The sequence below is a fragment of the Zonotrichia albicollis genome, chromosome 22 (assembly GCF_047830755.1).
Source record: "Zonotrichia albicollis isolate bZonAlb1 chromosome 22, bZonAlb1.hap1, whole genome shotgun sequence".
Classification (NCBI taxonomy): Eukaryota; Metazoa; Chordata; class Aves; order Passeriformes; family Passerellidae; genus Zonotrichia; species Zonotrichia albicollis.
The window spans coordinates 10,446,158-10,469,875 of NC_133840.1; the positions used below are offsets into that span (position 1 = coordinate 10,446,158).

The 23,718-nt window shown below is 48.4% G+C and overlaps 1 protein-coding gene across 1 annotated transcript in view; it reads left to right on the forward strand.

Moving 5' to 3' along the window:
* Window positions 1-12,252, forward strand: part of GALNT17 (polypeptide N-acetylgalactosaminyltransferase 17) — a 237,154-nt gene extending 224,902 nt beyond the window's left edge. The window contains exons 9-11 of the mRNA XM_074557284.1: window positions 372-467; window positions 7,307-7,474; window positions 9,684-12,252. Coding sequence (XP_074413385.1) covers window positions 372-467; window positions 7,307-7,474; window positions 9,684-9,812 — 393 coding nt within the window. The 3' untranslated portion in view covers window positions 9,813-12,252. The remainder of the gene's footprint in view (window positions 1-371; window positions 468-7,306; window positions 7,475-9,683) is intronic.
* The last annotated feature ends 11,466 nt before the right edge of the window (window positions 12,253-23,718 follow it).

The following is a 23,718-nucleotide window of genomic DNA, read 5'->3' on the forward strand; positions in this document are numbered from 1 at the left end:
AATTTTTTGTGCCTTAACTCTGACCCTTTTTTGCCGTAATTCTGCCAATTTTTGTGCCTTATCTCTGCCCTTTTTCAGCCATAACTCTGCCCCTTTTATGCCTTAATTCTGCCCCTTCTGCACCACAACTTTGCCCCTTGTTGTGCCATAATTCTGCCAATTTTTTGTGCCGTAACTCTGCCCCATCTCTGCCATAACTTTCTCTGCCATAATTCTACCATTTTTTGTCCTTTAGCTCTGCCCTTTTTCTGCCATAACTCTACCCCATCTGTGCCATAACTTTGCCCCTTTTTCTGCCATAACTCTGCCAATTTTTGTGCCATAACTCTGCCCCTTTTGTCGCTTAACTCTGCCCGTTTTTCCCCTGGCAGCTGCGGAACAACAAGGCCAAGGACGTGTGCCTGGACCAGGGCCCTCAGGAGAACCACACAGCGATCCTGTACCCATGCCATGGCTGGGGCCCCCAGGTGAGGCTGTGTCCTGGTTTGGGAAGACAGGAGTCTGCTAAGGAAGGCAGGAGCCTCCCCTGAAATGGAGAATGTAAACCCTCCCCACCCCTCCAAATTGCTATAAATTTTAAATTAAGGGGCTCTCAGGCAAAAATATGGGAGAGGGAAATAACAGTTCTTTAATAGGGAAGAAAAATAAAAGGATAAAATAAACAATGCAGTACACTAGAACAACACTGACAGAGTCAGAACCCAACCTGACACCCTGTGGGTCAGGGTGTTGGCGGCAGTCCCATTGGAATTGTGGCTCAGCCCTCCTGCAGTGTCAGGGGTGGTTCTGTTGGAGCAGGGATCCTGTAGAGAAGGATGGATTCTTCCTCTGAAGATCCAGTGGGAGAAGAGGCAGCTGCTGTTCCTCTGGGGAATCCAGTGGAGAAGCCATGCTGGTGTACCAGAACCTCTGGATTATATCTGGGTAGGAATGCTTGGCTCCTCCCTCTGGGCTCACATCTCCCAATGGGATGCTGTAGTTCTTATCAGCCATGCAGTGACATTCAATAGCTGTTATCAGCAGGTGTCCCCTCCCGAGGGAGGTGTGATTGTGGTCACTCAGAGAGAGATTATGCAAACTGCCCACTTGACAAAGGTAATCTGCCATTCAGATGGTAATGGAAAACATCTTGCACTGCAATCTGGAACAGGCTGGCACTGCCTTTGCTCTCCAGGGTTAAAAACACCTGGGCATGTAGGAATGTGCTTTTTGTCGAGGGAGTGATAAAACTATCTTTTGTCTCCTAAAAAAGCTCAGAAATTTCTCTTTTTGATTGGGTGAAAAAGCCACTTCATAGGCTTAGGGGATTTCACCTCAAACTTAAGGATAGCTAATTGGACAAAAGCTAAAAATCTTGCTTAGGCAATTTACTAGAAAAAGAAGTGAAAATAAAGAAACAAATCACTTTTGTAAGGTGTTTTACTAAGAGCAAGAACTTCTAGCACCTAGCTCGGTTTTTCTGTTTGTTATTTTGCCTTTTATTGAACATTTTTATTTTTAACACTGCAACAGAAGCTATCCTACTGATTTTTATGCCTCCAAGCGTAGCTGAGCTATCTTGAGTGTGTTATAGACCTCTGAGAGCTTATGAGACCTAACTTGAAGAAGCTCCTATAACATGGGTATCACAGGGGGGTTTTCCAGCTGCTCCTGCAGTGTTTTCTGGATTCCCATCACCCTGCGAGAGCTGCAAGGAAAAGCCTTGAAAGAAATTGGAAACCTTTGTGAATTGAAAATGTTGGAAAGTTGAGATTTTTGCAATTTGAAATAAAAAAAAAATGAAATTTGTAGTTTAAAATAAAATCTTCCAGACAAAGGTAAATAGCAATAATCATGGACACAATCTGAGTTTCCTTCCCAAGGCTGAGTTGGATGGAAGGCTGGAATAAAATTATCTTTAAGGTCCTTTCCAACCCAACCCATTGTGGGATTACTTCTGTTCCACCAGCAGAATAAACCCAGACTAATGGGGTAAAGAAAACAATTAGTGCTGTGGTAATGAGCCATTTCGGCTTGGCTGGAATTTGTTTTCCAGCACTCCTTTTGCCTCTCCAAAAGTTTTGGAGCATCTGGGGCCCAGCAGGCTGGAGGAGGTTCATTGTCAGCTAAAAAATGTGCAGTTCAAGGAATGGGAAAGCATTAAAATCCTGTTCTCACTCCACAGTCAGGCTGGACTGAGGGATCCCAGAGCTCACCCAAGCTGGGAGCTGGAGGAGCTGGGAGCCAGCTGTGGGGTGGAGGAAATCCCACTGTGGATCACCCTGGCCTTAAACAGAGATCAGTCCCTGCTAAACAGAACCTGCTCTTGCACAAAAACCCCATTTTTCTCTTAAATGGCACCAAGTGCCTTTTGCACTTTGTGGCTGGAAATGTGAGCCTCTAAGTGCATTATTGTGTGAGAAACTGGATTGGGCTGCCATTGCCTGCTCACCCTGGGCTTTAGGGTGAGTGGCTGAGAACAGGTTATTTATTTTTCCCTCAGTGTTATTGAGATGAAGCTTATTAATGTTTTCTTTCCCTGCTTGAAGTTCTGAAGTCAGATTTTGCTGGCTGCCTGGAACTTGCCCATTTCATCCTTCCTGGTCTTCCTTCTCCTCATTGTCCCTTCCCTCTTCAGCTGAGAGCCAGTTCTTGGCAGCTCCTTTGTTTCCTGATACATCCAATTAGTGGAACTCCTGGAAAATGCTGCTTTTCAGCAGCTATCAGCAAGTGCAGAAGCTTTGAAATGGCCTTTGTGGCACCATGAAGGAAATTGGACTTTCCCTACAACTGTTTAATTAATGGGCTGCAGGTTGTAATTTATGGCTGGGGATGGAATTAGAAGTAATGGAAACTCTGGTTTGTACATATATATGGATGTTGAATTTTTATTTATTTGTATGTGTATGGAACCCCTCAATGAGTTGCTGAGCTCCTTTAGAGTTGCTCACATCCCAAACCACTCTCTCATGCTCTGCATGCAACTGAGGTCTTGCCTTTACCCACCCATCCCTCACTGAGTAAAATTTTGGGGATTTTTTCTCTTCTTTTCCCTTCAGCTTTCTGTTGTCCCTGCTTCCATTCACTTCCAGGTCAAATAATTATGAGACTCCATCATCGTCCTTTTATCCTGTAATTATATTGAGGCCGCTGATGGGTTTTTTTCCTGCTTGATGGCTTCATCTTTGAGGCAATCCCTCATGGAAGCACCTTGCTGTAATGATGTATTACACTAATAATGCAGCCATAGCTCATTGCAGTGACACAGCTATGGTGATATATTAAGGTGATAGAAAGCACTATAATGCTATAAAACTTAAGATAATGTTCACCCAGCAGAGCATTTCATTTAATTATAGGATAAAATATGTTTTGCCCATTTAAGCAGCAGAAGTTGAGGACAAAGCCATCAATACTGAGCTCATGGGGGACACGGCAGGAGCAGGGGTGACCAAACAGCACCCTTTAATCAGATTAAATTGTGGTAAAAGGCAAATCCTGAACATTTTACTGATGGCTGCTAATTGATGTTCTGCTCAGAGCAGAAGGGAAGCTAAACAACCCGAAATTATTTTCCAATAGAGTCAATGAAGGTCATCAAGGCTTTTATTTCCCAGGTGCTGGGATGTCTAATTAACTTTCTGCCATCCCTGAGATGCAGCCAGCCAGAAATCACAAGCACAGGAGATAGATTGGAGGTGCAGCTTTGCCAGGGGGATCAGCTGAGGGAGCTGGGCAGGGGCTCAGCCTGGAGCAAAGGAGGCTCAGGGGGCCCTTGTGGCTCTGCACAGCTCCTGACAGGAGGGGACAGCCGGGGGGGTCGGGCTGTGCTCCAGGGAACAGGGACAGGAGCAGAGGGAACGGCCTCAGGCTGGGCCAGGGGAGCTCAGGGGGGATTTTGGGAACATTTCCTCATGGAAAGGGTGGCCAGGCATTGGAAGTAGAGTCTCCATCTGTGACAGTGTTCACAGGGGTCTCAGGATGAGGGAAGAGATGAGAATCTGACTCCATGTTTCAGAAGGCTGATTTATTATTTTATGATATATATTATATTAAAACTATACTAAAAGAATAGAAGAAAGGATTTCATCAGAAGGCTAGCTAAGAACAGAAAATGAATGGAATGAATAACAGAGCTTTGTGGCTCAGACTCTCTGTCTGAACCAGCTGACTGTGATCTGCCATTAATTACAAACATCCCACATGGACCAATCACAGATGCACCTGTTGCATTCCACAGCAGCAGATAATCATTGTTTACATTTTGTACCTGAGGCCTCTCAGCTTCTCAGGAGGAAAAATCCTAAGGAAAGGATTTTTCATAAAAGCTGTCTGTGACATCCATCCCTGGAGGTGCCCAAGGAAGGGCTGGGGGTGGCAAACAGAGGTCTGGGCCGGGGACAAGGTGGGGATGGGACACAGCTGGGAGTGGATGGGCTGGGAGGGATTTTCCAGCTCCAGTGATGCTGGGATGTCCCCCAGGGACAGCTGGAGGTGGGAAGTGGCCAGGTGCAGTTACCTGGATGAGGTTTTATGGAAGGATGTTCCAGGGGCTGGACCCCTGCCTGGGGATGTGGCTTTGGGCCACCCTGACTGGTGAAGCGGTTAAAGACCTCCTCAGTTTGAGCCACTTTGAAATGCTTGTCTTGGAATAGTTCTAAACTATTTTCCTTTGGTCCTTTATTTTGGTCTATTCCTTGTTTCTTGTCCTGTTCCAGGCTGGGCTGGGGCCCCTGGCTCAATCTGGAGAGGAGCAGAATAACAAAAGATGAATTAGGGCTTGGAATTAACCTATCCCGTGAGGAGAGACTGGGACAGCTGGTGGGGGGCTCACCTGGAGAAGAGAAGACTCCAGGGAGAGCTCAGAGCCCTTTGCAGGGCCTGAAGGGGCTCCAGGAGAGCTGGAGAGGGACTGGGGACAACGCATGGAGGGACAGGACACAGGGAATGGCTCCCACTGCCAGAGGATGGGATATTGGAAATGAGGAATTGTTCCCTGGGAGGGTGAGCAGGCCCTGGCACAGGGTGCCCAGAGCAGCTGGGGCTGCCCCTGGATCCCTGGCAGTGCCCAAGGCCAGGCTGGACAGGGCTGGGAGCACCTGGGACAGTGGGAGGTGTCCCTGCCATGGCAGGGGTGGCACTGGGTGGGATTTGAGGTCCCTTCCCACCCAAACCATTCTGGGGCACTGTGATCAGGGTTTGGGCTGCCCCTGACCCCTCCTGTGGGGAGCACCTGGTGAATGAGCTTCAGGGAGATGTGAGGAGCTCAGGGCCTGCTCTGACACACAACATTTTCACTCTGGTGTGACTCCAGCAGCCCCTGGGAGCAGAGCCAGGCCCAGCCCAAGGGATCTGGGCACTCTGACTGCATCTGGGCTCATGAGCTGCAGCCTGACCCTGTTACATTGTTTTAACTTGATTTCAGTGTTTAATTATTACAGCCCAGATAACCCAAACTCCCAGTGGGATTTACTGCCTCTTCCCTGGCATCTGGGTCACAGATATGCTCAGTTAATTAACGTGCTGAATCCTCCTTATTTGTCTGCTGGATAATGGCCTGATTCATAATTTAAATACGCAGCTGTGGAGATCTTTCCCTTGAACTATAAAAGGCAGGACACTGGCGTTCCTTTCTCCTCACTCCAGAATTTAAATGTGTTTAGGGAAATATTATGGTGGCATTCCTTGAAATGGAGGAATCCTTTGTGTGCCCAGTGTCCCCAAGGGCATCACCCTGCCTAGTGCTCCCATCCTGCCTCTCCTGGCAGAATGGTCTGAATTGGAGGCACCTTAAAGCCCATCCAGTGCCACCCCTGCCATGGCAGGGACACCTTCCACTGTCCCAGGCTGCTCCAAGCCCCAGTGTCCAGCCTGGCCAGCCCTGGCAGCCCTGGGCAGTTGGATCCCATGGGAATGCCTGGGGTAGCTGCAGTCCTGGGCCTTTCCCAAGGACAGGTCCAGGCTCCCATCCCAGTTCTTGTGACCGTGTTCACAGGGGTCTTAGGATGAGGGAAGAGATGAGGATCTGACTCCATGTTTCAGAAGGCTTGATTTATTATTTTATGATATATATTACATTAAAACTATACTAAAAGAATAGAAGAAAAGGTTTCATCTCAGAAGCTGGCTAAGCTAAGACTAGAAAGGAAAGAATTATAACAAAGGTTTGTGGCTCAGGCTCTGTGTCCCAGCCAGCTGACTGTGATTGGCCATTAATTACAAACAATTCTATGAGACCAATCCCAGATGCACCTGTTGCATTCCACAGCAGCAGATAACCATTGTTTACATTTTGTTCCTGAGGCCTCCCAGCTTCTCAGGAGGAAAAAAATCCTAAGGAAAGGATTTTTCATAAAAAGATGTCTGTGACAGTTCTGGCCCCTCTGGCTGGTGCTGCTGCCTGGCTGGAGCCCTGGAGGCTGTGCCAGGCACCCAGAGGCACCAGCCCAGCCAGGGCTGCCTCACCCAGCAGGGCTGCAGCTGGAATCCAGGGAAAACCATCCATTGCCACATCCCACAGCGATCCAGAGGCTGCAGGAGTCTGCTCCAGGAGGGATTTAAGGCTTGGAATTATTCCCACCCCTTCCTGGGTCTCAATTCCTCACCTGCATCTGGAATAAACCAATCCCAAGCAGGGATAAAAGGCTGAAGAAAGTTGGGATTTATTCTTTCCAAAAACCAATCCCAAGCAGGGATAAAAGGCTGGAGAAAGTTGGAATTTATTCCTTCCAGCTCTGCTTTCCCTGTGCATCCCCACAGAACGTTCCCAGGGGATCTGGGTTGTCCTGTCCCTCTGTGCTGGTGCTCTAAGGTGCTGAGGGACTCCTTTAAAAAGGATGGAATATCAACCAGAGCTTTCCTCATGTTCGTGGGACACGATCTGGGGCAGATGGGCACTTGTGGCTTTATTTTTACCACGTGTGAGTCTCCCCCAGCTGACCCCAGCTGTGTGGAGCTGGCTCAGAACTGCCACATTCCCTGCTGGAGCAGCCTGGTAGCATTTACTGACAGGGAATTTCTGCTTTCCCACACAACTGAAAATATTCCCAAACCCTAAAGGAGCTGAGTTTGAAGGATGTGAGGTTTTGCTGTTCCCTCTGGCCAGCACTCCAAGAGGTGCCATATTCCCTGCTGGAGCGGTTTGGGGGCATTTATTAACAGGGAATTTCTGCTTTCCCACACAACTGAAAATATTCCCAAACCCTAAAGGGGCCAAGTTTGAAGGATGGGGAGGTTTTGCTGTTCCCTGTGGCCAGCTCTCCAGCTGCCCCATTCCCTGCTGGAGCAGCCTGGAGCATTCACTGACAGCATTTCCGTGTGTCCCCAGCTGGCTCGGTACACCAGGGAGGGCTTCCTGCACCTGGGGGCCCTGGGCACCACCACGCTGCTGCCCGACACGCGCTGCCTGGTGGACACGGGCAAGAGCCGCTTCCCGCAGCTGCTGGACTGCGACAAGGTCAAGAGCAGCCTCCACAAGCGCTGGAGCTTCATCCAGGTGGGTCTGGGGCTGCCCTGGGTGTGCCCACCTGTGCATGGGAACAGGTGACCCCCAGCGAGGAGAGGAAATGACACATCTGACTCCACTGATATCAGAAAGCTAATTAATTATTTTATTATATGACTCTATTAATTTTTATTATATTAATTTAATTTATTATTAATTTTTCTTATTATTTACTTTAATATTTTTACTTATTATTATTTATTTAATTTTACTTATTTTTATTTAATTTTACTTATTTAATTTATTATTGATTTTATTTTTTATTGTTTATAATAAGTAAAATTAAGAACAAAATAAAAATATTAGAGTAATATAATAAAATAATAATTTTATTATGTTACTCTATTAATATAGAGTAATAAAATGAAATTATTATTTTATTATATTATACTGATTTTATTTCATTATTATATTATAATTATATTATTTATTATTATTATTTGTTTTATTATTCTATTATGGAGAGTACATAATATATATTATAATATATATATTACAGTCTATATATTATATAATTATATATAATATATGTAATATAGTAAATCTAATAATAGTATAGCATATATTCATATATTATATATATTATTATAATATAATAATTATTATATTATTCTCTATTCTATTACAATACATCTGCAAACTGAATCTGCACAAACACCCAACTCAACTGCACTCATCTCATGACTGTGAGCCCACAGTCCCAACACACACCTGGATTCAATTGGTCACTGAATCAAAACACTCACACCAGAATCCAATTACCAGTTCCCTTCAGGTAAACAACCTTCCCCAGTGCATTCCACTTGTGGACAACACAGGAGCAGCAATTGAGATAAGAATTGGTTTTTCTCTCTCTGAGGTTCCTCACTGCCATTCCCAGAAATATCCTTGGGAAGTTGTGCCTTGCTTTTCTCTGTGAGGAGAAATGTGGCCACACCTCTGCTGTTTCTTAAGGCTTGGCTGGGACACAGCCCCTGGGATGGGGTGGAACAAAGGGGAAATGATGCCATGGCACAGCAAATTCCAGGTCCTGGGGCAGAGGGAGGAGGTTAAGAGGGATCAGGGCAGCATTTCGGGACAATTTCTAATCAAAGTTTTCCTTCCTGGTAGCAGAAAAGTGGATCTGGTTATGTCTGATCTGCCAATGACTTCCAGATTCCTTTGTTTCTTGTGGATGAAGAGTGAAATCCATTTTGTCCCAAAGCAGAATTATAAAATAATAATAACTGTAAATAACTGTAAATAACACTTCTGTCCCAAAGCAGAGTGTAAATAACTGTCTGGGTTTGAAAAGCCAGTGCCTGCTAAGGAAGGCAGGAGCCTCCCTAGAAATGGAAAATATAAACCCCCCTCCCTCTGAATTATTATAATTTTAAAATTAAGGGTTCTCAGGAAAATATATGGGACTAGAAATAACAGTTTTTAATAGGAAAAATAAAAATTAAAATGCAGTAATACAAAACAACCCTGCCAGAGTCAGACCATGCCCTGCCCCCTGTGTGTCATGGGGGCTCAGCCCTCCTGCAGTGCCAGCTGTGGCTCTGCTGCAGCAGGGATCCTGCACAAGGGGGGAGTTTTCCTCTGCAGCTCCAGGGCTGCTGCAGATGGGCCTGGGCTCCCTCTGGCCATGCAGGGCAGCAGAAAGCTGCTCCTCTGGCAATGCAGGGGGCAAAGGCTGCTGTGCTGGGCCAGGCTCAGATTGGATCCAGGTAGGAATGCTTGGCTCCTCCCCTGGGCGGAGCATCTGCCCATGGGATGCTGGGATTGGATCAGCCCTGCAGGGACACTCAGTGGCCATGGAGAGCAGAGATCTCCTGGAGGGAGGATTGGCTGTGGGAGAGAGAAAGAAAAAACTGCCCAAGAACAGCAGAGAACTGCCCCAGCTCTGACAGGTGGGGATAGAACACACAGACATCTCACAGCCCAGGACAATGATGCAGCTTTTCCAGACGGTCCCAGTTCCCAGCAGCTCTGGGATTTAAAGGTTACAGGTGTCCCTTGGGTGCTGTCAGGGACAGGGGATGCTCACTCCATTTATTTGGGGAATTATTTTATTGCTTGCATTGCCTTCTTACCCAGCTGTGTGTCCCTTCCAGCAGTGCCCAGGGCTGCTCTCCTGCTCCTGCTTTGTTTCCCAGGCAATTAATTCAGGCTATTAATATCTTCTTTTTTCTATCTTTTCCCATCTCCTCACATGCAGAACGGAGCCATCCTGAATAAGGGCACGGGCCGGTGCCTGGAGGTGGAGAACAGGGGCATGGCTGGCATTGACCTGATTCTCCGCAGCTGCACGGGCCAGAGGTGGACAATTAAAAACTTCATCAAGTAGAGGCTGCAGGAGTCAGGGGAGTCTAACTCGAGCCACGACTGAGGGGACTGATCCACCTGGACTCCTTTGGATAGGATGGAATATCAACCAGAGCTTTCCTCGTGTTCCTGGGACAGGACCTGGGGCAGATGGGCACTTGTGGCTTTATTTTTACCACGTGTGAGTCTCCTCCAGCTGATCCCAGCTGTGTGGGGCTGGCTCAGAACTGCTTTTTCCTCTGGCCAGCTCTCCAAGAGGTGCCCCATTCCCTGCTGGAGCAGCCTGGCAGCATTCACTGACAGGGAATTTCTGCTTTCCCCACACAACTCCAAGCTCTCCCAACGGGCTGGGGAGGTTTGCACCACAACCCTGGACAGACCTGCCTGGCAAGTGTGGAAACTGATGAGCTCGGGAGAGGAGAATGTTCCCAAACCCCAAAGTGGCTGAGTTTGAAGGATGGGGTGTTTTGCTGGATCCTTGTTCCCTTTTCCCTTCCCTGAGTTTTGGAGAAGCAAAACACCCCCCAGCAGCTCCCAGGGATCTTTCCAACCCCCTAATCACACAACTTACCCAAAACAATGCAGTGTAATAAACCCCTGAGCTCCCCTTGCCCCTCTCCATCACCCACACACTGCTGGCCAAGCCAGCACCTCCCTCCGCGGAGATCCCAAAGGGATCCCTGGGATGTCTGCCTGCCCTTCTGGGTGGCAGCAGGAATGTCCCCTGAGCCTTGGGCACCCCTGTCCTGCCTGCTCAGGCCTGGCCAAGGTCCTCCAGAGCCACTGCAGCCCTTCCTGGGCTGGGAAAGGGACAGGCAGGGAGGCCAAGGCCCCAGCAAATGCCAGCTTGGCTGAAATTCCTGGCCCTGAGGCCACTTCAGCCTTGTTGCTCTGGTGGAGGGATCTCACCTGATTTATTTTTGGCTCACAATAGTCCTGGCTACCAACTCTTGGCTGCCAAATCCACCTAGGAGTCCTCTGCTTGGGGCTGCCTGGAGAAGGGAAACAGGACCCTGCAGCATTGCTGCACGTGGGTGGGCACAGGCTTTGCTCAGCAGGGAGGAGAAACCAGCCCATCTCCTGCCCTCCTCCCAGAATAATCCTCTTTGTGGCTGCCCTCTGGCTAGGGTGCACTCAAATAGATTAATATATGAGACGGATGTGTAAATATGTTTCCCAAGCTGGGATGTGCACAGAGTCCTTTGCTGCAGAGCACTCATGCCTGTCTTCCATTTGCATCAGGATGAAGCTCCCTGGATGTTTAATGAGCTGAATTTCCAATGCCATGCAGCAGGTTTATAACTGATGTTTTAGTAATTTATTGATCAGAAGCAAATCTATTTCATTGTTCCTTCTACAGCAAACTAGCATCACCTAGGACTGATTGTTCATTTAGGCTTTACAAGGCTCCCTCAACCACTGGGGCTGTCTCTGATTTTTTCCCCCTGCCTTCCTTAATGAAGTAAAACCTCTTAGTTGTCCTGACCTGCAGAGTAGAGAGTCAATGTAGAATTTTGCTCTCTTTTTCGCTGTTGCATCATCCCTTGTGTAATAAATTTGAGCACTTCCAAACCCGAAATTACCACAGCTCTGTGGGTGCATGAGCCATCTCCCCCTGCCTTTGTTGCTGCCTTCTAAGAAATCAATTTCCTGGTGATCCAGGACACCCTGAGGGCTGGGAGACCCCACAGCTCTGGTCCAGCTGGTAAAACGCCCTTAAACTGAGCAAATATTGCAGGGAGAGGCTGTGTGGGTCAGGATCAGCAGCCAGACAGCCCCGGGGTGTTGCCTGTGCTGAGATTCAGCCCTGCCAGTGGCCAGGGTGGCAGCAGATGGCTTTTGTCACATGTCACAGTGGTGGGGTGAGGTCCCAGCCCCACAGATGGGATGTGTGGCTGCTCCTGGGCTCCATCCTGGCTGTGCTGAGACCCAGGCCAGGAGGGCCTGGCTCTGTCCAGTCCCTGGCTCTGTCCAGTCCCTGGCTGTCCCCAGCCCCTGGTGCCACTGACGTCCCCTTGCCAGGTGGCACAGACACCCAGGGACAGCACGAGGATCCTGCTGCTGCTGCTGCTGAGCCCTGGGATCCCTCGGAACGTTCAGGCTCACCCCTGCCTTCCCTTCGTGCTCCAGAAGGAAGAGCAGCCCCCGAGCCAGCAGCAGGAGGGGAAGGTGGAGATGAACCCTGGGCTCCAGGACCCTCAGCGGGGCAGAGCCCCGGGGAGGTGTTGGCCCCCTCTCCCTGCTCCAGCTTCCAAACTGCAGGAAACAGGAGCAGAATCAGGCTGGAAAGTGGGAATTGCCTCTGCTGTTCTGTCCTGACACCGCTGGTGACTGCAGGGTGACCCCGGGAGAAATCTGAGATCTGGGTCTCGTTGTTGCATCTCGCTTATCTCTAATCATCTGTTAATTGCTTTAAGAAGTGATCTCCAAGTGATTCTTATTAAATATCTGATTTGAGCGTTGCCTCTTGAGTGATTTTCAAAATATTCTCTCTGAGATACAGAGGCAGTCATTCCTCTGCATTTCATAGAAAAGTGCTGCTGTTTTAATAAAGCTTCCATTTTTGAAAGAAATGGAAATGAAGGGGAGATCAAGAGAGATGGTGGGCACAGATTAACTCCCATCCCATCCATCCCTGCTGCTGCCACTTTCCAGGATCAGTTTCACCCCACAAGCTGGAAGGAGATGTGATGTGGCCAGTAAAGCATCACCTGCATTCCCCAGCCCAGGCTGGCCCTAAATGTTCCTGGTGTCACCTGGAGCTCTCCTTGAACCCATTCCTTCCACCCAGGATCTCCTGAGCACTGGGTTGGTGCTTTCCTGGGTCAGGGAAGGGTCTCTGTGACCAAAGGGAGGTGGGGCACCCAGGGGAGGGCACCCAGGTGTCACCTGGACAGGGGCACATCCAGCCCTGCTGGGCTCTGGAGCCACAGGGCTCCTGCAGGATGGCACAGGATGGAAACCTGAGCCCTTGTGGGGAGCATTTCCCACCCAGGGGCAAGATCCATGTTGGAAAATGGTTCAATTTGCTTCAGAGCAGATGGAATCATGGAATCCCAGAATGGTTTGGCTTGGACCTTAAAGCCCATCAGTGCCTTTCCCCTGTCCCAGGCTGTTCCCAGCCCTGTCCAGCCTGGCCTTGGGCACTGCCAGGGATCCAGGGGCAGCCACAGCTGCTCTGGGCACCCTGTGCCAGGGCCTGCCCACCCTCACAGGGAACAATTCCCTATTCCCAATATCCCATCCATCCCTGCCCTCTGGCAGTGGGAGCCATTCCCTGGGTCCTGTCCCTCCATCCTTGTCCCCAGTCCCTCTCCAGGTCTCCTGGAGCTCCTCCAGGCCCTGCAAGGCCACCCTGAGGTGACCCCAAAGCTTCTCCTGTCCAGGTGAGCATTCCCAGCTGTGCCAGCCTTTCCTCCCAGCAGAGCTGCTCCATCCCTCTGCTCATCCTGGAGCCTCCTCTGGGCTCCTCCAGAGGCTCCAGCTCCTGCCTGTGCTGGGCCAGGGCTGGGGCAGCTCTGCAGGTGGGGGCTCACCTGGGCAAGGGGCACAATCCCCATCCCTGCCATCCCTGCCCTGCTGGGATCAGCCCAGGGCTGGGGGTTCAGGGCTGGGCCGTGCCCAGTGTCACCCACAGCAACCCCAGGGCTGCTCCAGCTGCTCATCCCAGCCTGGATGGATCCCAGGCGCTGCCCCAACTTGAACTTGGCCTTGTTAAACTTCCTGAGATTCCCAAGGGCCTCTCCTGGAGCTGCCCAGGTCCCTCTGGATGGCCCCAACCTCCAGGGGTGGCACTGCACCCTCAGCTTGGTGTCACCTGCTGGGTGCCCTTGATCCCTTCATGTGCCATTGATGAGGATATTTAAATTCCATTGGCCCCAAATCTGACCCTGAGGACAAAGCTGGCCACTGATGTCCAGCAGGACTCTGAGCCATTGACCACGACCTCTGCAGGCAGCAGGGACTGCTCCTGTGCAGGAGCTTTGTGCTGCCCAAGGCACAGAGCAGAACATCCAGAAGGTTCTCTCTAAGCCCTCAAATGACACTAAGGTCTCATTCAATGTTGAAAGTTGAACTCAGGGGCTCCCAATGGCCGCGGAGCATTTGGGCACTGATCCACTGCCAATGACCACTGAGACAACTGGGCACTGATCCACTGCCTGTGGCCACAGAGCTGAGACCTCAAGGGGGAAGGAGGCACTGGGAACTCTGCTGCTCCTCCCCATTGATGGGAAGAAGCCATCCTTGCTTGGGCTGGGACTGGGAAAAGCATTTGTGGCCGTCAGGAGTCTCAGCTGCATTTCCAAGGGATTTCCAAGCACAATGGAATCATTTCACAGAATACACAGAATGACCAGGTTGGAAGAGACCTCAAAGATCATCAAGTCCAACCCATCCCCAACCCCTCAACTAAACCCTGGCACCCAGTGCCACATCCAGGCTTTGTTAAACACACCCAGGGATGGGGACTTCAGCACCTCCCCAAGCAGAACATTCCAGAACTTTATCACCCTTTCTGTAAAAAACTTTTTTCCTAATATTCAACCTATATTTCCCTTGACTTGATGAAGGACTGAGGTCTCTCCTCTGGCACTGCCAAACTTAAACAATCCTTTAAACACCAGAAAGACTTTGGGCCACTTTAGGGACAGAAATAAACCCTTCCAGATGAGTAATGTGGGGGGCTGAGCTCATTTTACTGCAAGGCCAAGATCTTGAGGGGTGGCTGATCCTGAGTGTTGGGGGGTAGGTGGTTCCTGGAATCAATGTTCCTATAAATCAAAAAATTCCCCATAACAATGATGGCTTTAAGTCTCCCTGCAGGCAGGAGCCCCACAAGACCCTGGAGCCAGGGGAGCTCCTCAGCTCCCTCAGGATTCAGGGAAGTTCCCACTGCTGGGTTGGGAATCACAGCAACACAACCAAATAAAATCGCAGCAGAACCGAGGAGCTCCAGCGCCCAGCAATGTCCACCACCCAGGAGATCCTGTCAGGAGCACGTGGGTTGTGTCACAACCCATAGGATCAGTGTGACAAACACTGCCCATCTCAGCTGCCCCTCACCCAGGAAGGGCTCAGGTGGGGATTTATCCCAGGGAAAAGGGGCAGCTCCCATCTCCTGCTGCTTTGGGTGACTCCTCCAGCTGGGAATTTGGTCTAGAGGCTTTGGATTCCATATGGAGCTGAGCTTGGCTGTGCTCAGGGCAGTGAGAAAGGAACAGCCTGGGGAGGGGCTCCAGGGGCTCCTGATATTCCTTCTGGAATGCTCCTTCAGGGCTCACCATCTGCAGCAGCCACCCTGCTCCTCTGCATCAAGGATTGCTCCTCTGACCGGAACCCCCCTGCCAGAATTCCTTCCCCTCCTGCTTCTGAGCAGGGGCAGGAACAACCTGTCAACAACCAAGATCTTTTGGGGTGGCTGGTCCTGAGTGTTGGGGCAGGGGGTTCCTGGAATCAATGTTCTTATAAATCAAAAAATTCCCCAAATCAATGGTGGTTTTAAGTCTTCCTGCAGGCAGGAGCCCCACAACGCCCTGGAGCCAGGTCTCTGGGACCTTTCCACAGCAACCAAGGATTCCACAGGAAAAATTCTTGTTTCAATCCCACCTGGTGTCTCAGAGGGGTAAGAGCTCTCCAAGTGTCTTTCCTGGCTGTTGTAACCCCAGGTTTTATTGTTATGGGCAAGAACCCAGGCAGGAATTAATTCCTGATTGTGCTCTGGGAAATCCAAGCCTGAGGGAAAACGGTCCAGAGGGGCACAAGAGGCTGAGCTGAGCTGCACTCAGCAATGGCAGCAGCTGAATTTTGAGAGTGGAAGAGCCACCACAGGGATCCTTCCAGCCTCCTGAACTCCTGTGAGGAGCTGAGGTGTTTCCAGCAGGATTCCCCACCATGGAAGCCTCATTCTTGGAAAACTGGCCCAGGAATGCAGCTCTGGGTGGCAGGACAGAGCCCAGGGATGCCAGGCAGTGCAGGAACTTCCCAGGGTGTGGGAGCATCAGGGGCAGGACGGCGGGGATGGATGGAGAGCAGAGATCTCTGCAGCCAGGTCAGGAACTTGGGGTTTATTGCAAAGGGCCTGGGGGCAGGGCCCTGCTGGGAGCTGCCAAACACAGCTCAGAGCAGGCTGAGAGAAGAGAGGGGGAGAGAGGATGAGAGGGTGAGAGAGCAAAAGGGGTAAGAGGCGAGAGCTAAGAGAGCGAGGTTCCCGTTACTGTACAATAAATCTTCTGTGTTGAATATTCTGATTCTCACTGACCAATCTAGTACAAGATACAAATCCTACAGCATTTCCATACAGCCTATAAGAATCACTACATTACCACACTGTGTTACATTTTAAACCCTAAAATCTCCTCTTTGGGCCCCTTCTGCCAAGCTGTAGGGTCTGCTCTGACCCTTGGGCCTGTCTGCAAGCAGAGGATGTTGTTCCATCAAAAGGGGATCACCTTCAGCTGGCCACACCATTGTTTTCCAGGTGTTCAGTAACTGAGGTATCTCAATGCTTGCTTTCATTTCAATCTCACTTATAGTTTCTATATTCTCAAAATCTTTTGCCAGACAATCATATTGGTAAGGCTTTCCTGTTTCATCTTCCCCAACACCGGGTCTGTGGAGATGCTGAGCTGGGAGAGCTGTGTGGGCATGGCCTTGGCTGGCTCTGGTGAACACCCAGCTGCTGCCAGCCACCCTCCCTGGCATGGCAGGGGGAGAAAATCCCATGGAAAATTCCTGGGGAGGGAGAGGGCACGCAGCAGGCACCACCATGGGCAGGATACTGATCTGGGGAACAATAATTTCATTAATTACAAGTACAAATGGGGTGGGTGGTGAGAGACAAACTGAAACCCCAACAGCCCAGGCTCACCTTCCCCCAGCCATTCCCAGCTCTGCCATTCCAGGAGCTGCAGGTGGATGGGATGGGCTTGGTCCATCCCACTCTGCCTGTGGATCCTTCCTCAGCTCCCCCTGTGCCGCCCTGGGGTCCCTCTCATGGGATAAAGTCCTTCAGGAGCTGCTCCAGCATGGATCCCCCATGGGCCACAGCTCCTGAAAGAGCTGCAGGGGGTTCTGCAGGGGCTGCAGCTTCTCCTGGGGCATCTCCCCCTGCTCCAGGGGGGCTCTCCAGGGGTCTCTGCTCACCTCTGGATCCCCAGGGGCTGCAGGGGCCCAGCTGTTCCATGGAATCTTGGGGGAATCTCTGCCCCTGGAGCAGCTCCTGCCCTGGTTGGTCCCTGCTGGGCTGCTTCTCACCCAAGTCCCTCCCTGGCATCTCCCCCAGCAGCTGCACAGAGATTTTCACCCTTCCTGGGATGTGTTACCCAGAGCTGGCAGCAGCTCCAGCGCTGGCCTTGCCCCTGGCACAGCTGCCTTGGGGGCATCTGGAGCCCAAAGTGACACTGGGAGGAGGAAAGGACAGGACAGCTCAGAATGGGGAGGGAGGGAGCACTGTGGAGAGGAGGGATCGTTGTGGAAAGGAGGAATCTCTATGGAAAGGAGGGGTTATTAAGGAAAGGAGGGATCATTGTGGAGAGGAAGGATCATTAAGGAAAGGACGGCTCCTTCTGCATTTCTTGCCCAGCTCTGAGCATCTGAGGATGCTCCCCCCAAAGGAGGGTCCCTTGGGCAGAGCTGTCTCCTCTCCAGCAGCCTGGGGCTGAGGGGACAGTCCCAGCTGGGCTCTCCTGTCCCCTTTCCCTCTGTCCCCAGCCCAGGAGCCGTGCCTGGCCCCGGCTCACCCCCTGCCCAGCTCTGCCCCTTGCCCAGAGTCAGCTCCCAGGGACCTGCACTCCCTTCATGTTTCCACTTTGGTGCTATTTTTGTTCCACTTTCTCTTTGTCTTCAGTGCTGTCTTGTCTCAGTTTTGTGTCTTGGGCTGCCTCACATCCCCTCTTTGTTCTCTGCAGGAGTTTGCTCCACCCCTGTCCCCTCTTGCTCCTTTATTCTCTCTGTGTTTTCCTTTGTTTGCTCCTTTTCCTTTGTTATTCCTTTTGATTGCTTATTTCCACTTCAGCTTTTTTTTCACTCTCTCTCATTCTTTCCTGTTTCATCTTTCTTCTTCTTTTCCTCTTACTTTGTTTTCCCCTTATTCTTGTTCTCTCTCCTGATGGTTTTGTTCTTTGTGTGTGTTTGGATTCCTCCCCTCCTGCTTTCTTCCCTGGGCACTCATTTTGGGTGGGAAATCAGCCCTTGATTAAATTTTAATCAAAGTGCCTAAAATCAAAATCCAAATCCTTTTTCCCCCCTCTTTTTATTGCTAAGGAGACATTAGCACAGCTCCTGCCAGCAACTGGTGCCCATCCTGCTGCAGTGCCTTGGCACAGGCTGGCACATGGGGCTGCCCCGGCCAGAGCCATGGGTTTTTCAGATTCCAAGAGCTCCCAGCTGTTGGGAAGGATGAAACTTTGACAAGAAAGTCTCACAGATATGTGTGCATGACAGAAAGATTTTTAAATGTAGAGTCTGATGAAGGAATAGAGATGGAAGCAAGGTTTGATGTAGAAGAAAAGAATTGCTAAGCCAGTCTCACTGGATAACCAAGGAGGCAAAGGGTGTGTTAGTTAGAAGGGGTTTTTATGGCTTAGAGCAAAGGATAAACCCACCCCAAACAAGATGTTTTTACCAAGCAGAAAGAGAGCACCGGCAAACAAGGCAGCAAATGTGGCAAGTAGAAAAAAGGTCTCAGAATTTTCCCCTGCAAGAAAACAACTTCTAGCTTAAACTGTAATGTACTGACTGTTAGTGATTGGAAAACAGTAACATGAATATGGTAATTACAGTACTTATGACAAGCTATAGATAAAGGTTAAGGTATAGATTGGTTCTACTGTATGAAGATGCTCAGCAAAGAAAAGTCTGTAATGCATTGTAACCAAAACCAAAAGGTCTCCAGGCCTGGCTGCAGCTGGAGCTGACAGCTGTGGGCACAGCTCTGTCACCCACGACCCTGGCAGCTGGAACACCTTGGATGGAATAAACTGCATTTTGTATACAATAAACTGCATTCTGTATACAATAAACTGCATTTTGCATACAATAAATGCATTTTGGATACAATAAACTGCATTTTGGAGAACTGCCTGGAGTCCCACATCTCTCATTTCAGCTGTTACACTGTGCCATGAGTAAGGGCAGACAATGGGTGGATCCTGCTTTCAAGCAGCAGAAATCCCTGGTGCTGGGGGACAGGTCTCTCTGAGGTGTGGGATGGGCCTGTGAAGATCACCCATGGAGATCCAGGGGAGTGGGATTCACATTCTCTGGAAAATCCCTTTGCCCATGATTTTTCTGCTGGGAAGCTGAGAAGCCTCAGAGAAAAGGAAAACTATTCTTCTCTCATTTGCTTCTCTTCTGTTTTGCCCATGTGGAATGGGTTTGGAGATTGTTTACCAACAGGTGATTGTTCCATTGGATTCTGCTGTGAGTTGTTTTCACTCTTTGGCCAATCAGGGCCAAGCTGTGTTGGGGCTATGGAGAGAGTCAGGAGTTTTCATTATTATCTTTTTAACATTCAGTAATTTCTGTATTCTTTCTGTATTCTTTAATATAGTTTAGTATAGTATTCTTTAATATGATATAGTATCATAAAATAATAAATTAGCCTTCTGAAAATATGGAGTCAGATTCATCATTCCTTCCTTTGTCGGGGCACCCCAAAAATACAATACAGGGGGAAAAGGATGAGATCACTGTCAATGATCACAGGTGTCACTGTTATATTTTCTGAAAAAGCCTCTTTGCCCAGGATTCTTCTCCTGGGAAGCTGAGAAGCCTCAGAGAAAAAGGAAAACAATATTGTCTCATTTGCTTTTCCTGTGTTTTGTTGTGTTGGAATATGGCTGGAGATTGTTTATACAACATGTTAATTGTTTTTAATTAATGACCAATCATGGTCCAGCTGTGTCAGGACTCTGGAGAGAGTCAGGGGTTTTTCATTAGTATCTTATTAAGCCTTCTGTAAGAATAGAATAGAATAGAATAGAATAGAATAGAATAGAATAGAATAGAATAGAATAGAATAGAATAGAGTAGAATAATACATTAGCCTCCTAAGAACATGGAGTCAGATTCATCCTTTCCTTCCTGCCACGGGGGACCCTGAAAACCCCACAGGGTGCCCTGGGTTGGGGACATTTGGGAGGGTCACTCGTTCCTGTGGCAGCCCCTGAGCTCCAATCAAGGTGTCAGGCAGGGATCTCCAGCACTGGGCAGGGAAGGAGGAGTCTGTGGACAGAACTTTGGGGGAGCTAAAGGGTTAAAAGGGGAAACCTCCATAGTGTGGGTGAGCACAGGGTGGGGAAAATCCTCTGCTCCAGGTGCTGTAATATTTTCTCTATTCACTCTGCCATTGTGTTTTTGATAAGGTTTTAATAAACCTTTTAAATGTCTTGGAAATGAGTACCATTTCTCACACCCTGGAGCCAGGAGCCCTTCACGTTTGGTGCAGAGGCTTCACTCATCCCAAATCCTCGCTGGGAAGAGCCAGAAGAGCCCATCCAGCCGCTGAGCGTGTGACCCAGTGGCCTGACAAGAGCTCGGCCCCACTATCAATTATAATTGCCATTAATTATCGGCAATCCTCCGAGCCAGGCCGGCTCTCCCTTCCCTTCCCGCTCGGGTAATTCCCTTGACCTCCTGCGTTTAAGCGGAGCAGCTCCTGCCGAGCGGCTTTGTTGCAGTTGATAGCGAGATAATTATAATGCCATCAGTGGTTAAACTGTTTCAATAGCGGCAGGCCCTCTCCTCAGGCCTTTGATGGATATCTCACAGCTCCGGAGATCGCAGATTAATCACCGCTGCTGCTGGCAGCAGAGCGAGCCCAGGCAGAACAGTGTTACAGATGTGAAAAATGCCAATCACTTGTTTTGAAAATTTTAAAAGTTTCATCATAACAAAATGGTTATTAAAATAGCAATATAATTAGAGTAATAAAAATTTGAACAATTGAGATTAGGATAATATGAAACAGTACAAACAAAGAGTTACGGACAGTCCAGGTACCTCTTTCTGGGCAACATAAGCCCGAAAAAGGACCCACGTTAACAGAGGATTAACCCTTAAAAGCAACAGCCTGTTGCATATTCATACACCTCATCCATGATGCATAAATTCCATTCAAACACAGGATTCTGTCTGGGCAGTGTCAGCTTCTTCCTCTGAATCCAGACTGCATTTTCAGGTCTGAGCAGGCAGGAAGAAGTTCGTTTCTTCTGATAATGGAGCAATAAATTCTCTTTCTCTGAAAGATTTAGGTGTGCTGTGGCCGCTATCTCACTGTGAGTCCTTTCTTTATAAAAAGTATCTTACCTAGCTTAGTTTCTATTTTAACATTACGTTATAACTTAAAACTATATTTAACACACAACTTAAGAGAATTAATACAGCATAACATTCTAACATAACACATATAATATTCATTTAAATATCTGTGAAAAGCCAATCATAAAATGCGCATTTTTCACATAGACACACATTATAATATTGGCTTGTTGCAAATGTTAAAATGGATTCTCTATGTGTGATATTAAAGTAACTTTGTTATAAAGATACAGCTTTTATTTCTGTTGTTAATTAAGCTTAGACATATGTCCTGGTTTAGGGCAAATTTAGGAGAAAACCTCCAAAGGGGGCCTCTCCAGAAAGCAAACCCACACAAAACAAAACTCAAAAGGACAATGATGGGATGACACATATTGTTCAGGACACTTGTGGCAGTAGGTGACCACCCAAAAGGAGTATCCCACCACCTGTGTTCAGCATCTTTCCTTACTCTCTCTATGACATGGTGTATTTTTTCACCTTGTGGTGAACAGTTACCAGGGCTTTCTGCTCATTCTTCTTTATCTTCTCCAATATTTTGATTAAGTCCTGACGAAGCAACAATTGCTTTACCGAAATAATATTCATCCCAATGGGATTAGGTAAATGTCCTTTTTTACGGCAAATTTGGGAGAAAACCTCCAAAGGGGCCCCTCCAGAAAGCAAACCCACACAGCCCCTCCTAACTGGGTCGGGAAGAATTCCTTGGAGAGAAGTGGAAAAACCTGTTTATTTAACAGGCACAGCACCCCCAGCACACAGAATGAACAATACCAGGTGACACCACTCTGTCACTGCTCTGACAAAGATGACAAATTCAGAACAAATTCAGAAAGTCTCTCTGGGGTGGTCGCTCTGTTCTCAGTCCCTCCTGTTCTGGGGCAGCTGCTGCAGCCACAAGGTGCAAACTCTCGCTGTTCCCAGGGCCCAGCCCGGAGCAGGCTCGAGTGGGTCCAAAAAAGGGAAAGAAGAAACAGTCCAGGGAAAATTCAGACTGCTTAGCTAAACTAACTAATGAGCAGGAGCAAAAAGCAGCAGAAAGCAGAAGCAAGAAGCAAAAAGCAAAAGCAGCACCATGTACTGCCCTGTCTCTGTGCCCCGCCAGCTGTGGGGAAGCGGCTGAGAGCAAAACCAAAACAAAACTCTGCTCCTTAGAGCCAGTCTTGGAGGCACAGAACATGATATCCAGCATGAACAGAACACACCAATGGGGATACAAGCATCATAACGTCGCCCTAGGACATAGTGAAAGAGCTGATATCAGTGTGCTTGTGTTAAAATGCCTGCCTGGATGTGTGAAAAATGCATATTTTATGATTGGATTTTCGCAAATATTAAAATGAATATTATATGTGTTATGTTAGAAATTTATGCTGTATTAATTTTTTAAGTAGGGCTATGTTAACATTTTAATAGTATGGTAAATGTAGTTTTGTAGTTAAAATTTAATTTTTGTAGTTAAAATAGCAACCCTGTATGTGGGATTTTTTTTAAGAAAGGAATGAGGTATTTGCACCAGATAGCAGCCACAGGACACCTAAATCTTTCAAAGAAAGAGAATTTATTGGTCCATTATCAGAAGAAATGAACTTCTTCCTGCATGGCTCAGCCATGAAGACACAATCAGGATTCAGAGGAAGAAGCTGACACTGCCCAGACAGAATCCTGTGTTTGAATGGAATTTATGCATCATGGATGAGGTGTATGAATACGCAACAGGCTGTTGCTTTTAAGGGTTAATCCTCTGTTAATGTGGGTCCTTTTTTGGGCTTATTTTGCCCAGAAAGAGGTACCTGAACTGTCCATAACGCTTCATTTTTATTGTCTCATATTATCCTAATCCAAATTGTCCAAATTATTATTACTCTAATTACAGTACTATTTTATAACTATTTTATTGCAATTAAACTTTTTAAATTTTCAAAACAAGTGATTGGCGTTTTTCACAGATGGGATAACATCTCATGAACACAGAATGAGGACACCTGTACAGATCTGCCAACCATCAGCCCTCACCCTGTTATAGATGGATAATGAGATGATTGGCTCTCACAATTAAGGGATGACTATTGTGTGAATATTAAGAAAAGCTTTAGTGATGTACAGTTATGTTATTGTAGTTTAGATGCCCTCTGCTCTCCCCACAGTTCCCTTTCCCCCCTGTATTGTTGCCATCACACAGCCTGGGCTGTCCAGGACAGGCACAAAGAAGCTGCACAGGTGTCCCTGGCATGGGGCAGGTGGGAATGGAAAAGCTTGGGGGTGCTCAGGGGGTGGGCATGGCAACACCTGAGCTCCAATCCAGGTACAAAGCTGTCTGCACTGATGAATGGCACAGAAGAGCTGACTGACAGACCTTGGGAGGGGCCAGGGCTGGCTGATGCAACCCCCGGGGTATAAAAGACTGAGCATCCAGCTTGAAGATGAACTGGCCATGTGGTATTCACGAGGGGCAGTTCTCAGCATGCAACTTTTTCCTTATATAGTCCTTTTGTTGTATTTTTGTCAAGGTTTAATAAATATCTTTAAATTTTCGAAGAGAGCAGTTGTTTCTTACAACCCTCTGAGGAAAGAATGGACCAAGGCCCAAACTGGAAGTGATAAAGAGG